This window comes from Gopherus flavomarginatus, chromosome 10 (genome assembly GCF_025201925.1).
Source record: "Gopherus flavomarginatus isolate rGopFla2 chromosome 10, rGopFla2.mat.asm, whole genome shotgun sequence".
In the NCBI taxonomy this organism is placed as follows: domain Eukaryota; kingdom Metazoa; phylum Chordata; order Testudines; family Testudinidae; genus Gopherus; species Gopherus flavomarginatus.
The window spans coordinates 30,519,416-30,534,857 of record NC_066626.1 but is presented as its reverse complement, the minus strand read 5'-3'; the positions used below and the strand labels follow the sequence as shown (position 1 = coordinate 30,534,857).

At 39.5% G+C, this 15,442-nt stretch overlaps 2 protein-coding genes across 4 annotated transcripts in view; one reads left to right on the top strand and one right to left on the bottom strand.

Annotated features, from left to right (window-relative positions):
• The window catches only part of ANKAR (ankyrin and armadillo repeat containing), a 58,499-nt gene extending 50,802 nt beyond the window's left edge, over positions 1-7,697 (top strand). Inside the window, exons 23-24 of the mRNA XM_050916388.1 lie at positions 6,951-6,997; positions 7,453-7,697. Coding sequence (XP_050772345.1) covers positions 6,951-6,997; positions 7,453-7,697 — 292 coding nt within the window. The remainder of the gene's footprint in view (positions 1-6,950; positions 6,998-7,452) is intronic.
• OSGEPL1 (O-sialoglycoprotein endopeptidase like 1) overlaps positions 1-15,442 on the bottom strand; it is a 31,011-nt gene that overhangs the window by 9,449 nt on the left and 6,120 nt on the right. The window contains exons 6-8 of one of the 3 annotated variants that reach the window (XM_050916373.1): positions 13,249-13,379; positions 11,546-11,617; positions 7,633-8,681 (exon numbers count right to left, since the gene is read on the bottom strand). In XM_050916373.1, coding sequence (XP_050772330.1) covers positions 8,600-8,681; positions 11,546-11,617; positions 13,249-13,379 — 285 coding nt within the window. In that variant the 3' untranslated portion in view covers positions 7,633-8,599. Of the gene's footprint in view, positions 1-7,632; positions 8,682-11,545; positions 11,618-13,248; positions 13,380-15,442 lie in introns of those variants that run through there. The other 2 variants (XM_050916372.1, XM_050916371.1) reach the window with 2 other exon arrangements.

The following is a 15,442-nucleotide window of genomic DNA, read 5'->3' as shown; positions in this document are numbered from 1 at the left end:
AGCATATTTTGCATAGTAGGCAGTGAGTTTAGTCTGTCATCTTGCTACCATAAGCAGCTGGTAGTGCTTTTTGTGACGGAGGTACTTGGAGGACAAGGTGGTGGCTCTACAGATTATGACAGGTTTTTCCCCCATATATAAAGGGGTATAGAAGAAAGTGTACAGGTGGTTGTAAGGGAGAAGAGGACCAATGGACATTTTTGACAGTTCAGATTAAATGGTGTAGTTAAAGATAACTTTGGCTCCGTAATAATCCACCATAAGAACATGTTAAGAATTAGACCCTCTTAACCATAGCCCTTTGGGAACAGTGCAGGAAAGATGACTGTTGCTAGAACAGAATTTCCCTGTAGATTCAGTCAGCCAGTAGTTGACAGCAGCTGCTAGCCTGCATACTCCCATCTTCCAGTTGTGAGGGTGGAACCTATCTCCCATCTCTACAACATGGGGTTGCAATGGGAGACTATCCCCACCTCCTTATGCCAATTCTGGGTATGGGATGGGTTGTGGATATGAAAGACCCTACAACTTCTTTCTCTATTAATTCCTTACAATTTCATTTTGAGTTCTGAGTGATACCTTAAAGCTAAAAGGAACATTTGAGTAAGAATGTGCTTAAATTTATGTCTCAATAATAAACAAAATAAAAGCATACTTCCAGACTGGAATCAGAAAATACCATCCATTGTTCAAGGACAGTGTGACATAAATGGAAGATGGATTGAATGAGACTCTAACATTAGACTTATAAGACAACATACATGGAAACAATTTGTAGGTGACGTCGGCTAAGATTCTGATAGCATCCCCCTCCTTTCCTTTAAACTAACATGTTATTGAATTGTTTTGCAATACATCCCTGCATCCCTGTAGCCACAAAGTCAGTATATTAATGTGTGTTTAAGGTTCCCAATATATTATTCCAGTTCACATGTAATTTCTGCACACCAGTTGCAAGTGAAATTGTCCAGACCTGGTTTTCATCTACAGAGGTATAGGAAAGAATGACTTTAGCCAGGAGGGTAAAACAGAGCCTGAAAGTTTCATTTAGAGGTGTGGCGATGAAATGGGGATTAATAGTGAGCCATAGATTTTACAACTTCCAAGGTATATCTTTGAGCAGTAGTAGTATTTACAATAATTTATCTTTATTCTCAAAAAAACCCTGAAATTTCAAAGATCTTGAACTACACAAATTCCAGAAACGTATCCAGATGACACAGGCACAGATCTTAAAACAAACATGCATGCTTTTGTGTGCACCATGATATACATGCAATACATATAGTATATATACAAGTTGAGGTTGCAAGCATGCAAAGATGTGTAAGCGGAAATCTATGACTGCATACAATGGGTATTTTTGCATGGGCACTTTTGCTCAACTTCTTTTCAAAATTTGTCCAGACTCTCTCTGAGACAACAGTAATACAACCTGTTTAAAAGCATGCATTTCAAGCTTCTCAGCCTTCAACTACGTTTACTACTGATGCAAATGAGCTGGAGAGCAGACATAAAAGAACCCTTGATGTCCTTACAAGTCCAGGCTCCATGTGAACTGGAGAGGTCAATCCTAAATATCTTCTCATCAAAAAGACATGAAAGCCTGCATTCTGCAGAATATTTTCTCAATTGGAATGTACCCAATTAACTTTATAAATCAGGCAGGGGTCACTGTACTGAACACTGAAATGCAGCAACCTGCAGTTTTAAATCTACAAAAGACTTAATTAGACAGAATGTATTTGCCTTGCAATATCACAGGTCAGAGAGATGATCTAATGGTCCCTTCTGGCCTTGAAATCTGAATTGTAGAAGTACCAAAGCAATAAACACCTGACATATTTCAAACATGATATTCTCAAAAAATGCTCAAGTTGTCAACTTTGCACCTTTTGCCTGTTTGGCTACTGCAAAAAACTCCAACTTTTTTCTTTTGAAGCTGTTTTTCTGGGATGATTTTGTTTTAATCTAGAAAAATTGGTCTTCCGTTCAACATTGCTCAAAACCCCATATAGACTATTTACTACAGGGAAATTGACCTCCTCTCTAGGGGAAATTCTTCATCATTAAGTAAGAGCATCCACATTTCCTAAGATACTTCAGCTGCCACACCAGTAAATCAGTATTAGTAGCCACAGTTAAATGTAATTGATCCAACTTTATTAAAATAAGGTGCAGCGACAAAAGGTTCTCTCAACCATTAGAGTCAATCTTCAACAATCATTAAGGTGAAGCAAAAGCTCAAACATTGATGCGGGGTGGAGAGCAAAAGAGGGAACTGAATGGCCGAAGAATAGTACAGGTCAGAAAGTCTCCCATGCTCCCACTAAACGTTGCTTCAAAGAGGGAGAGTGACTGTCTATTGCTTCTCTGGAATCTCTCTTAAAGCAAGACATGAAGGACACTTAACTTAGTGATGAGATCATATGGAATTGACCCAATATGTATGAAGTCCTTTTTCACTTACATTCTGGGTATGTCTACACAGTGATCACTCTGTTGGGGGATCGATGTATCGCGTCTCGTCTAGACGCATTACATCGATCCCCAAACGTGCTCCCCGTTGACTCCGAACTCCACCAGAATGAGAGGTGGAAGCAGAGTCAATGGGGGAGCGGCGGCCGTCGATCCCGTGCCCCGAGGATGCAAAGTAAGTCAATCTAAGATACGTCGACTTCAGCTACGCTATTCTCGTAGCTGAAGTTGCATATCTTAGATCAATCCCCTCCGCCCAGTGTAGACCAGGCCTCTGTGTTAAGTGGGATCACACACAGACATTTCCTTTTCTTGTCACAGTCTAGGATTTGTGTATGCTGAGGTAGTTTCACGGTAACTCCCCTTTCATCTTTGAGCATCTCTTAGCAGTGTTATTTGTTCATATTTTTATAAAGCACATCCCGTATTCCGTGCACAGTATAATTTTAAAAAAGATTTTAAGGCATCCTAAATACCACTGACTTGTTTAAAGGACTAGAGAGGGCTATTGGTGCATTGTTCCAAATGCTTTGAATTGCCACCTTAAAAAGTGTGCAAGCCTCGAGTATTTTTTTCCTGCTTACTCCTGCAAAATCTAAATCAAGATTGTAGAAGACTTACACATTTATCCTTATAGTTTTATAACATTACAGAGAGTAATTGTTTAGCCTTTTAGAATCAAATTCTCTGGTCCAGGAAAGAGCTGGGTATTGCCTTGAATATACTGGTACCAGTATAGTTCCAATGCAGAAGTTTTGAGATGTTGATGTAGAAAGCCAGCAATGGAAGTCTGCAGCCCCTCTTCCTTGCAGAGAACAGCTCTGCAGGGGTTTCCTCAGTCTCAACGTGGAGAAGGTTTTGGTGGCAGTGGTGTGCCCTGTGGATCGGCAACAACTCTGGACTACCAGGCAACCGCCCTGATGCAGAGTGAGGTATTGTAGCCACTGGAAGAACTGGGGCAAGTGTGGAAAGGTTCTGTACTCTGTCAATGAAACAGGTTTCTCTCCCCTGATTCTTCCACTTACTTCAGCTGTTCACTTGAAGCAAGAGTTCCCCTTTAATTTCAGAGAGCCCAGTCCTTCAGTTGTTTTATACACAGAACTCCCACTGAAATCAATGAGCTTTGCATGCAGATAGACTGCAGGATTGGACCCTAAAGAAAGTAATGTACACACACGGGATTCTTGTCTGTAATGGTAGTTCTTTGAATGTAGTATCCTTTGTGAATGTATGCTGATCATTTCACCTCTCCTTCAGAATTTTAATACCGTTGCAATACAGGACTGACCATTATACTCTCTAATTCACACATGAAGCACCTGTAACAAGGATTTATTAACCACATTCTAGACTAACCTTTTCATCTGATGTCAGGCATCTTAGTGCCACAACCAAAAGAAGTGAACTGGAGAGTGATATGGGTAAGCCACAATCCTTTCTTGTATTAAAAACTGAGATTTTTGAAATGTGTGTATATTTTGAGATATAAATACTATGGCTGGGATTAAAAAAACAACAACACTCATTACAGGCCTAATTCTGCTCCCACTGATGTCAATGGGACTTTTGCCACCTTATGCATATATTTGTGGCAGTGGAGCTATAAAGTGTGTATCTGTAAGTTTTAGAACTTATTAGTGAGTGATAGAACGGTAGTTGAATCATACCAATCTTTCTTTAAAAGTGGCCATAAAACCCTGTAACACTCATAATGTCATACTTTGAGAGAGTAAGAGAACACAAACCTTGTTTAAAACTTTTATTTTTTTATTGTAAATCAGTTCCATCTGGGAAGCTTTAATGTAATCTTTTCTGTATGATTTATAACCTAGTAGATAAAGATTGCTAAATTGTCGTTTTCAAAAATTAAAAAAAGGGCATCTGGTCATAAGATGTCCACTTTTATTTTTAATGTTGTTGAATGCTGATGGATACATGCTGAATGGCTTCTGTGTTTGCTAGGGTCTTTGCAGTCAGTTATCTATAAGGCCCACTTTCTGTATGTTGATGCCAGCATAAGACCTTTTCAGCAGAGGAACGTTAACATCTTCTGAAGTGGTCTTGGGTCTTTTCTTTATATATGTATTTTAGAGTATCATGGACTCACAGTGCAAAAGAACAGCTTGGTTCAGCGGGACCTTTACAAGCTGATGTTAGCCTAAATATTACTTAACTCTGACCTAATTAGACCATGCTGTCAGAATCCAAGGTATAGTTTATACCTGATTTGCCTGAAGATCTCCAAGGAAGTTGCTGTAAGGTGGGTGTGGCAATGTGGGACTCATCCCTGCAGTGCTTCCTGTTGGTCATCTCAGGGAGTTAGCTCGCCAGCCTCCGGAGTGCCCTCTGCAGGCCAGTGTCCCGCTTGCCGCCACACTCTGCCTCTAGGTCTCCCCTCTCTGAGGTACCCCCAACCCTCTAAACCCCACCTTGCCTCAGTCTGAGCTACTGCCAATCATCATCAAGCCCCTAGTCCCTGGGGCGGGCTGCAATGTAAAAGCCACTCATAATAGGCAAGGTTGGGTCTGGACCTGCTGCCTCTTTCTGCAACCCAGTGCCTCTGTGGGGTCTTGGACAAGGCCCTGCAGCCTGAGGAGTTGCCAGCCTGGAACTTCCTAGCCCCTCTAGCTGCTCCCCAACCCTGCTCCCTCTAGGCACCCTGAGCCTCCCAGCAGCTCAGCCGGCTACTCACTCACTCACTCACTCACTCCCTCTCTGAAGGCAGAAAGAGTCTGTCTGCTCCCAGTCCACTGCCCTCTTATAAGGGCCAGCTGCAGCCTGATTGGGGTGTGGCTACTTCCCCAATCAGCCCACATTTCAGAGCTGCAGCTCTCTCCAGGGCTGCTTTCAAGCCCTTTCAGGGCAGGAGTGAGTGACCACCCCGCTACAGTAGGGTAAGTAAAAATCAAGTGTAAGGCCAAGGGCCTTTGCTCCTTTTAGGTCAACAGGCTATCTGAGGGAAGACTAATGTTCCAGAACTCGAAGATTTCACCTCAGAGGAAGGAAATCACACCATCAACTAACAGGCTTATACCAGCCTTTGACAAGTCTTCCTGTACCTGAAAGTCTACTGGTATTGTCCCAGCAACATTATCCTCTGGCTTCTCATCTGCAATTCTAGAATCTATGTCAGAAAAATCCAGCAGTGTGAGAGATCTAAAGAGTTCACAAACACCATTCTCTTAAGTATCTAATATTTTTTCTCCCTTTTTGTTTTTATTTGCTGGGGAAAGTTCCAGCCATTTATTTTTTTTAATTTTAGAAAGTGGCAGTGTGTGTGTGCACGAGAATCTGTAAAATCCACACAGAGAAAGCACCAGAAAGAAAGCTCTTTGGGTTTAAAGAACTCTAAACTTTGCCTCATAAAAATACTTGTGTTCTGTATTCTGTGTAAGTGTCCTAAGAATCTTAAAATGCCAGTTGTAAACTGTTAATCAGAAGTTTGACAACTCCTACTTATCAGAATGTTCTATTAAGGCCTGTTATCTGTTGTTGGAGGTGGGAAGGTAAGGGGTTATCCACCACATAAGAATTGAAACATAAATTTTAATTGGTTTTGAGATTGTGGAGTAGATGTTAAACAATAATTTGGTTTCAGTATAAAATATTCATCCAAGTCTAAATTCATATTTCATTGCCTCTGGTAAAACTCTTTAGTTGGGAATTTATAACTAGACAGCTAACCTCCTTAGAATACTTCTTAGGATTTATGACATTTGGTTTTTTGTTGTATCAATCTGATAATTTGATTTTAATCAAATATTTATTTATTTGATCTTGATTTGATAATAGTATTGCTTAGTTTATTTTAGTAATATTGATGGGAGTTTAGTTTTATTGATATACTTCCTTGATTTTATTTTTTTGTTAAATTTACAAAGATGTATAAAAGGATACTGAATCATATTTCTTTCAATAAGTGACACGGGCCAGAAGTATCGAGAATCCGTATAGATATCAGCATGTCCATGTAGGAGTTTAACGAGCACCATCTTAATTATCTGGGTTTAATTTTTTTTTAATTCTTACAACAGTTAATAAGCAGCTTTAGTTAGAGAATCTCAAACCACTTTGCAAACAATAGTTAAGTCTCTCACCATCTCTTGTGAGATGATTATTGATTTTATAGACAAACTGAGGTATTAAATTAGTAATTAAGAAATATTTGTAACTTTTTTTGACACTGGGATTTTAAAAATGCTTATATGCCTAGATATAAAGGTATTAACTGCAAAGAGACTACTCGTGTGCTTAAAGAGAATCATGTCTTTGTTTATAGGCCAAAAATCAAATAAATTTATCAATGCAGATTAGTTTAAAAATCAAACTCATTTGAGTTCTGTGAGTTCATAAGAAATGCTGAAAATATATTTAAAAAAAAAATACCCAGAGCCTTCATGTTATTAGGCCAAGGAAAAACCGGAGTGCTTTAACGATCATGAAGTCCTAAGTTGTTAATATTTTATTTACAGTTTGGTGATAAATGGAGGACCCCCTGCAGTTCCAACTTATACTAAAGGTATAGAATGTATTTAACTTACTTTGAAGTTCACAGATGAATTTATTAATTGGCTATCAACACATCCCAAGAATGGGGATCTGCAGAAACACTCCTCAAAAGGCAATTTTTTCTTAGTCGTACATTTAACTTATTTTAGAAATTACCTCAATAATGAAGCTACATGTACCATATGCCATTTCCTAACTTTTGAAACTGTGGGCAGGTGACTTCAGTTAGAATTCTCAATTTTTAAAATTTAGCTAATTAGTTAGTATAGGTATATGTAAGGAGCATATAAAAGTTTCTGGTACAAATGTAAAATACTTACTATTTGTCATAGTTGGCCTCAACTTTACTGTCTTCTTTTTTTTAAAAAGCCACAAATCTGCTAGGTCACAGTGTTCAGGGACATATATTCAATATTCTGCTGATGATATAAATGTAAAATAAATTACACTATTTTTATTTTGCAGAGAGATCACGAAGTAGTAGTAGTAGGAGACAATTCAAAGCTAAATTTCATCCAAAGGACTCTCTTCTTTTAATGCCTATATCTGCTCACTTAATGGGAAAACTCAGAACTACAGACAAACCCCGTAGCCGAACTACTGGACTTCATTCATTTGCACATGCAACTTCCGACATCACAAAAGTTTCAAGACCAAGAATTTTTAATGTCAGCAAGATCGGGCTTAATTCACCAGGAAAGAAAGCTTGAGTCCAGTGCCAACAGTGTAGCAGATAAGTGTTTGTATCCATGCAATATCTTGTAGGTTTGGGAATAGTCTTTCAAAACAGAATTTCTTGATGGCAGTTGCTAATACACAGATGCCTAATTTTGGAAACCTAAACTCTTTTCACAAGAGAGTTGTGTGTGGGATGGAAGGAGGCAGTCTGTCTGTGAAGAATTAAATTTGCTGCAGTAGTAAAGAATAAATGCATTGAAAATAATTTCAAATTCATCACTCACAGCCGTCAATGAAGGCTATTGTGTGCAGGTTGTTTTATATTTTGGTGAATTTAAGCTTCTATTTCTAATCATACAATGCCTTCTGTTACTACATACAAGAGCTGCAAAACAGCTGCTACGCATACCTGCATCTTCTATCTTCAGATAGGCACTCTCAAACTAATCTGTATCCACTCTTATGGGTACATTTTTAGAATGTGCAGTTTCAAGATCAATGGACTCATGTAGCCAAGATCTTGAGGTGCTATGAAAATTGGCCTCTATAAATCGTTGTTCTGTGTTACAAAAGGATATTTGAGTATGTAGTTAAGGCTGATACTTTTCACTTATCTAGAGAACTTAAACTGAGTACTTTCCAGTGGTAATTATTGCACTATTAACTTTATTCCTATTTTACACGTGGGGAAAAATAAGGGACATAAGTCTAAGGTCATGCAAGGAGTCAATGGCATATGAGAAGAGAATAACTCTCCTGACTTCCAACTCCCTGTTTTAACTACTAAATAGCACAGCAGCCCATAAGGGTGCTTACATTGGTCAGATATGTCTTAGTAAGAGGAAACATAAACATTTTAATAATAGCCATGAACAATAATTCCCAGACTAGATGTGTCATAAGTTGATAGTTGAAAGTTCATTTAGGGAGACTTCTAGACTTGGTACCTTGATGGCAACTTCTCCAACTCGTTCTGAGATATCAATTCCAAGAGAAGCTCTATAATATAACAAGCACTGTATTATTTTTAACAAACAGTTTTTTATAATTATGGTAATAAAGTTACACCTACTCAATTATGAAGCTACCTATTTAAAGTATTCAGCATTATGAGAGAGTATTTGGTGCTTGAATCTTGTGAGGTTTATACAGGCAATGAAGATTTGTAAATCTATACAGCACCTTCTATATTTTTTGTCCAACTTCCCTTTTATGAAAGTTTCCTTGTTCATAGCATGATGATGTACCTGAGTTCCACCTAACCCATAATGTTTTTATAGCATTCCCCTTCACCAGTGACAATGAGTAAAGTATTGCAGGTTCTTTCCTTCCATATGAATAACTCAGTACTGTCTACTAAATGTCCCAACACAAATGATCTGCCCAGAACAAGAAATGTTCTCTCCAGCCCAGAAATGTAATCTCTATGCATCTTGGCTTTTCTCTCTCACCTCATATTTGAAACATGAAATGTGAGTCCTTTCAAAAATCAGTCTTTTTGTTAGCAAAATGAACCAAACCCCAGCCCAAGCAATTAAAAGGGCAGCACTGTTACTGAAGTCAATGCGAATTGTCCCAGATTATGTCAGAGGTAAGTGTGACACCGGGGTGAAATCCTGGTTCCACTGAAGACAATGGCAGAACTTCCACAGACATCAGTGGGCTCAGAATTAACCCACATATGTTCTGCAAATAATAAAGCTGTCCTGTCCAGTCACAGGACTACCATCCCACGGTAGAGGGATCGCACAGTTGTGTAGAGCTGGCATAAAAGTTCCTCTACCAACTCCTTCCTGCAGCCAGCACAGGAAAAAAGGAACATGGGCATTCCTTATACCCTGAGTATCCGTGACTGCTGAAGTGGCCCCAATGTGCTCGAATGGGGGAGAAAAGCAAATTCCTTCTAAAGGAGAAATATTTTCTCAGCTTCCCTCCCAAGTGTATCTCCTTTGAGGTGATGAATTGTGAATGTAAAACACTGCAAACATCTTAAACAAGAAGGGTTTCAACTAGTTTCAATTTAAAATTTCTGACTGAATGAGATTTAAGAAAAAAAGCAAGTGGCATAATAATAGCTCCTGCCAGACAAGTAAATTTTCAAGATATGGTTAATCTCGTTTAAAATAGGCTGAATATACAGTTGGAAGGGAAATGAGCAACTGGCCAAATGACAGCTAGCCAGAGAATAATCAAGGTCAAAAGAAATCAGCAACACAACAACTTGTGAACAAATGGCTATAAGCATGGGTGAGGGTCTAGTAAAGAGACTGAATATCCAATATAAAGGGGAACAGCAGCTGGAGAAAAACAGAAATTCATAGTGTTAAGAAAGGGAAAAAACAGGCCAGGTCAAATCAAATTTATTAGCATTACTGAACCAGAAGCTTGTCTGCACTGACTTTCTGGAGAGAGAAAACAGGTACTGAGGCAAACTAGAAGGGCTCAAGTTACTTACCGCCACTTCCAAGGGTTTGCTGTTTCTATCCCTACGTCCTAGTTACCCTATGGTCTGAACTGGAACATAGCAGAAGAGATGAACTCTGGCTATGGTGATGGTGGTTTTCCCCCCAGAAAGTCGCTTTTCTTTTTCACTTTGATGCTAGTTGAAATTTCGCAGTTTGCATCCCATTGCTAACACTTGTGAATGCAAGATATAGCAGAAGTTCACAAGAGTATTTTCCTGTGCAATTTATCTATTCTGTGGGATTGCATCAAAATAAGGTAACCTTATTTTTTAATGAATGAAGCCTTACATAAGTACTCTCTGAAGCATGACATTCCAACATTTTTGTTCTATCGGAAAACTGCAAATCTGTGTTTCCTGAGAAGTTCCCAAAATGTCTGTTTTCACTGAGGAAAGGGGAAAAGATGAAAACCTATTTCATAATAGTACAGATCGCAATTAGCATTTTAAACATAGGGAACCTCCAAGGTTTCCCAAACACTCTGCTTCAATTCAACCCCACTTCCATTCCTTCCAAAACCTACATAACCTCATAAAACAGGCCATGCCATGGATACTAATGTCTAAAGTGCAGTAGACGTATTTTATATTATTAGAGTGTTCTACATCAAATGTTATTTTATTAAAGGTATTCTGGTTAAAAAGCAGTATTTTAACTTTGTCTAAAGACCTGGGGCCAGACAGATGCACAGTGTGGCTTTGCTGAGAGGGTGTCTGCTGCTGCCATCCCTCAGGGTTCCCATCAGGATGCTGAGGAGTAGCTTTTTTTTTTTTTTTTTAAATGGCTCAGGTTTGTCAGCATGCCAGCTGGAAGAGGCAGCTGAGAGGTGAGCATATCCTTCACGTCTTCTGTCCAATTTTGGAAAAGTGCTAGCCTGTCTCCAGCTCCTTAGAGCAAAATAGGTTGGGACTGCTGTGTGCCACTGCAGCCTCCACCAACAGATATTCCATCTCAGGAATGTAAACCCAATCTGAACTTAGCACTGGATGACTGATGATGAACAGGCAGCAGGGTTCAATGCATAGGACAGTGAGCTCAGAGACAGAATGCCTGAGTTCTAGTTCTATTTCCAGCTGTGCCACCAATTAATTGAATGACCACGAGCAAGTTGATTAACCTCTTCATGTCTCAGTTTCCCCATATTACAATAGAAATAATGATATTTATCCAACGTCATAAAGTGCTTTGAGATCTATGCCCAAAAAGGGGTAAATAAGTGTTAAGTATTATTTGTATCTTATATAATTGCAGTGAAAAGTTACTGATATTTAAAAAGCACAACTGCATCACAAGATGTTTCCCATCATAAAATCTGATTGTGTAACTGAAGGAGGCTTAAATTAAAATGACTGTAGGAAGTTAAAGTTCAATATGACCATCCGAGAAAATGGATTGGTAGGAGCTGTGCCACTTACTTTGGTTCATAGCGTATGCCATCTGTGCTATTTAACACACCTAAACCTGCACGCATCCTTTCAATGCCATTCCTAAATAGAGAAGAACATAAATTTAAAATGCAGATCATACTTAACGTACAAATGTGTCTTTTTGTCTGAATTACACGTGGCTTAACTACAATAAGCAGAAATTCTTACACAATTATCAGAGGGGTAGCCGTGTTAGTCTGGATCTGTAAAAGCAGCAAAGAATCCTGTGGCACCTTATAGACTAACAGACGTTTTGGAGCATGAGCTTTCGTGGGTGAATACCCACTTCTTCAGATGCATGTGGTGGAAATATCCAGGGGCAGGTATATATATGCTAGCAAGCAAGCTAGAGATAACGAGGTCAGTTCAATCAGGGAGGATGAGGCTCTGTTCTAGCAGTTGAGGTGTGAAAACCAAGAGAGGAGAAACTGGTTCTGTAGTTGACAAGCCATTCACAGTCTTTGTTCAATCCTGAGCTGATGGTGTTAAATTTGCAGATGAACTGAAACTCAGCAGTTTCTCTTTGAAGTCTGGTCCTGAAGTTTTTTTGCTGCAGGATGGCCACCTTAAGGTCTGCTATAGTGTGGCCAGGGAGGTTGAAGTGCTCTCCTACAGGTTTTTGTATATTGCCATTCCTAATGTCTGATTTGTGTCCATTTATCCTTTTCCGTAGAGACTGTCCAGTTTGGCCGATGTACATAGCAGAGGGGCATTGCTGGCATATGATGGCGTATATTACATTGGTGGATGTGCAGGTGAATGAACCAGTGATGGTATGGCTGATCTGGTTAGGTCCTGTGATGGTGTCGCTGGTGTAGATATGTGGGCAGAGTTGGCATCGAGGTTTGTTACATGGATTGGTTCCTGAGCTAGAGTTATTATGGTGCGGTGTGCAGTTACTGGTGAGAATATGTTTCAGGTTGGCAGGTTGTCTGTGGGCAAGGACTGGCCTGCCACTCAAGGCCTGTGAAAGTGTGGGATCATTGTCCAGGATGGGTTGTAGATCCTTGATGATGCGTTGGAGGGGTTTTAGCTGGGGGCTGTATGTGATGGCTAGTGGAGTCCTGTTGGTTTCTTTCTTGGGTTTGTCTTGCAGTAGGAGGCTGGGTACACGTCTGGCTCTGTTGATCTGTTTCCTTATTTCCTCGTGCGGGTATTGTAGTTTTGAGAATGCTTGGTGGAGATTTTGTAGGTGTTGGTCTCTGTCTGAGGGGTTAGAGCAGATGTGGTTGTACCTCAGTGCTTGGCTGTAGACAATGGATCGTGAGATGTGTCCGGGATGGAAGCTGGAGGCATGAAGGTAGGCATAGCGGTCGGTAGGTTTTCGATAGAGGTGGTGTTAATGTGACCATCACTTATTTGCACCGTAGTGTCAAGAAAGTGGACCTCCCATGTAGATTGGTCCAGGCTGAGGTTGATGGTGGGGTGGAAGCTGTTGAAATCATGGTGGAATTTTTCCAGAGTCTCCTTCCCATGGGTCCAGATGATGAAGATGTCATCAATGTAGCGTAGGTAGAGAAGGGGCGTGAGTGGACGAAAGCTCATGCTCCAAAACGTCTGTTAGTCTATAAGGTGCCACAGGATTCTTTGCTGCTTTTACACAATTATGTCAACTGGTTTTTTTTTGCATTGTACCACTGCTATATAAAACATTTAAAACACAACAACATAGAAACACAGTCTTTGCTCACCAGGCAATCATAACACCATTGTCAGTACAGAGTCTGGGAGGAGGACACAGCAAATTGAAGTTAGTTGCATCTGTTACAATTTGCAGAGCTCTTCGGATATACTGATTACTTGCAACTCCTCCTGATACAACCTGACAACAATTTTTAAAAGACAGGCAAAAGTCATTCAAAAGTAAACAAATAAGGAACAGCTGATAGTGCACTAGTTCAACAAAAAAGTTTGATGAAGATATGGAAGAAAATGCATAAGAGAGGCCAAACTGGGTCAGACCAATGATCCATCTAGCCCACTATCCTATCTTCGGACAGTGGACAATGTCAGATGCTGCAGAGGGAATTAACGGAATGGGTATCATCAAGTGATCGTCATTTACTCCCAGCTTCTGGCAGTCAGAGGCTAGGTACACCTAGAGCATGGGGTTGCATCCCTGCCCATCCTGGCTAATAACCATTGATGGATCTATCCTCCATGGACTTATTTAATTTTTTTTTTTAACCCTGTTATGGTTGTAGCCTTTACAGCATCCTCTGGCAAAGAGTGCCACAGGTTGACTGTGTGTTGTGTGAAGTAGTACTTCCTTTTGTTCATTTTAAACTTGCTGCCTATTAATTTCAGTGAGTGGTCCCTAGTTCTTGTGCTATGTGAAGAAGTAAATAACATTTCCTTATTCATTTTCTCCACACCAATCAAGATTGTATAGATCTTTACCATATTCCCCCTTAGTCCAAGGTAAAATGTCCTAGGGGGAAGCTGTTCCATACCCCTAATTTCAAAGAGAAGAAATAGGGAAATCAAGACCTAATAGAAAAGGATAAGAGAATTGGGTGTCTGTAGTACTTAGTAAGGGCTTGTCTCCACTGGCAGGCTAAATCGATGCCACTGCAATTGATGCAGTGGCATCAATTTATTGGGTCTGGGGAAGATGTGGTAAGTTGATGGCAGAGTGCTCTCCCGTTGCCTTCAGTGCTCCACCTCCCCAAGAGGCGGAAGCTAAGCTGGTGGGAAAGCATCTCCTGCTGACATAGGGCAGTGTAGATACCACATTAGGTCGGTGTAAGCTACGTCACTCAAGGGGGTGACTTAGAAGCGGCAGTGTAGACCAGGCCTAAAAGATTACTGAACAGATACTATCTACAAATACAGCATGTAAAGGATGTGTAAATAAGGCAGCTATCAAAAATCAGGCATTAGGGCCTCTGTTATGCAGGTCAGACTAGATGATCATAATGGTCCCAGCTGGCCTTAATCACATTATTCAAGTAGGACAGAACAAAAGTAATGGGTGTAAATTGCAGCACGGCACATTTAAGCTATTAGAGGGAAATGCTAAAAAGGTAAGACTAGCAAGCCGTGTAATCATCACTATATATTCAAGACTAGGCCTAATACCCATGTATTAGGGATGATTTAGGAATGGATTAGATTATCCATATCTAGTGATTATTTGTCTTAAATAGTGCACAGAGTTCTCAGTCAGGATCAGTGCTCCTGTGTGCTGGGAATCTAATTCAAATGAGTCTATGAAATTATTTAATTTTTTTATATATTTATATTTTAAGTGTCTTGTAAAAATGCTAGCTATTAAAGATGACTTTCTGGTCCTGTGTAGCAGGCAAAGACACCATCCTTTTAAAAAAAAAAAATCACATAATTCTAGCATCACAGATCCAGAATCAATTAAAAGTTGTCATCTTTTTATGCATCCAATAGTAGAAGTCCTTGAAAATTCCGCTTTCTGGGACATGTGTGTCCTTGTAGGGTGGAGAATATTATTGGAAGTTTTATTGAATTTGGCATATAACAATTTTTATGCTTAATTTAGACATTTTTCACTTACAATTAAGTTGCTATAACACATAAAAAGGTAAGTAATCTCCAAGGTTTTATAGCAACTACACTTTTTACCTTTAAAATTAGTCCAAAAATGTCAAGTTTTTGAAATATTTCAAGAAAAAGGCCAATGCGGGGAGAGGGGAGCAGAGGAGAACTTTCATGAAAGAATGTCCTATTTTCTAGCAAGTTCTAGTTATATTATTGAAGAGAGGTTAATGAAACTAAATAATACGAAAAAATTTGAACACAGTTTACAAGTTATAAAATTAGGTTCATTAACAGACATTTTCATGTTCACAAAAGTCTTTAATTTTTTCACCATATTTCATAAAGCTTTAATCATCGACAAATTACAAGAAC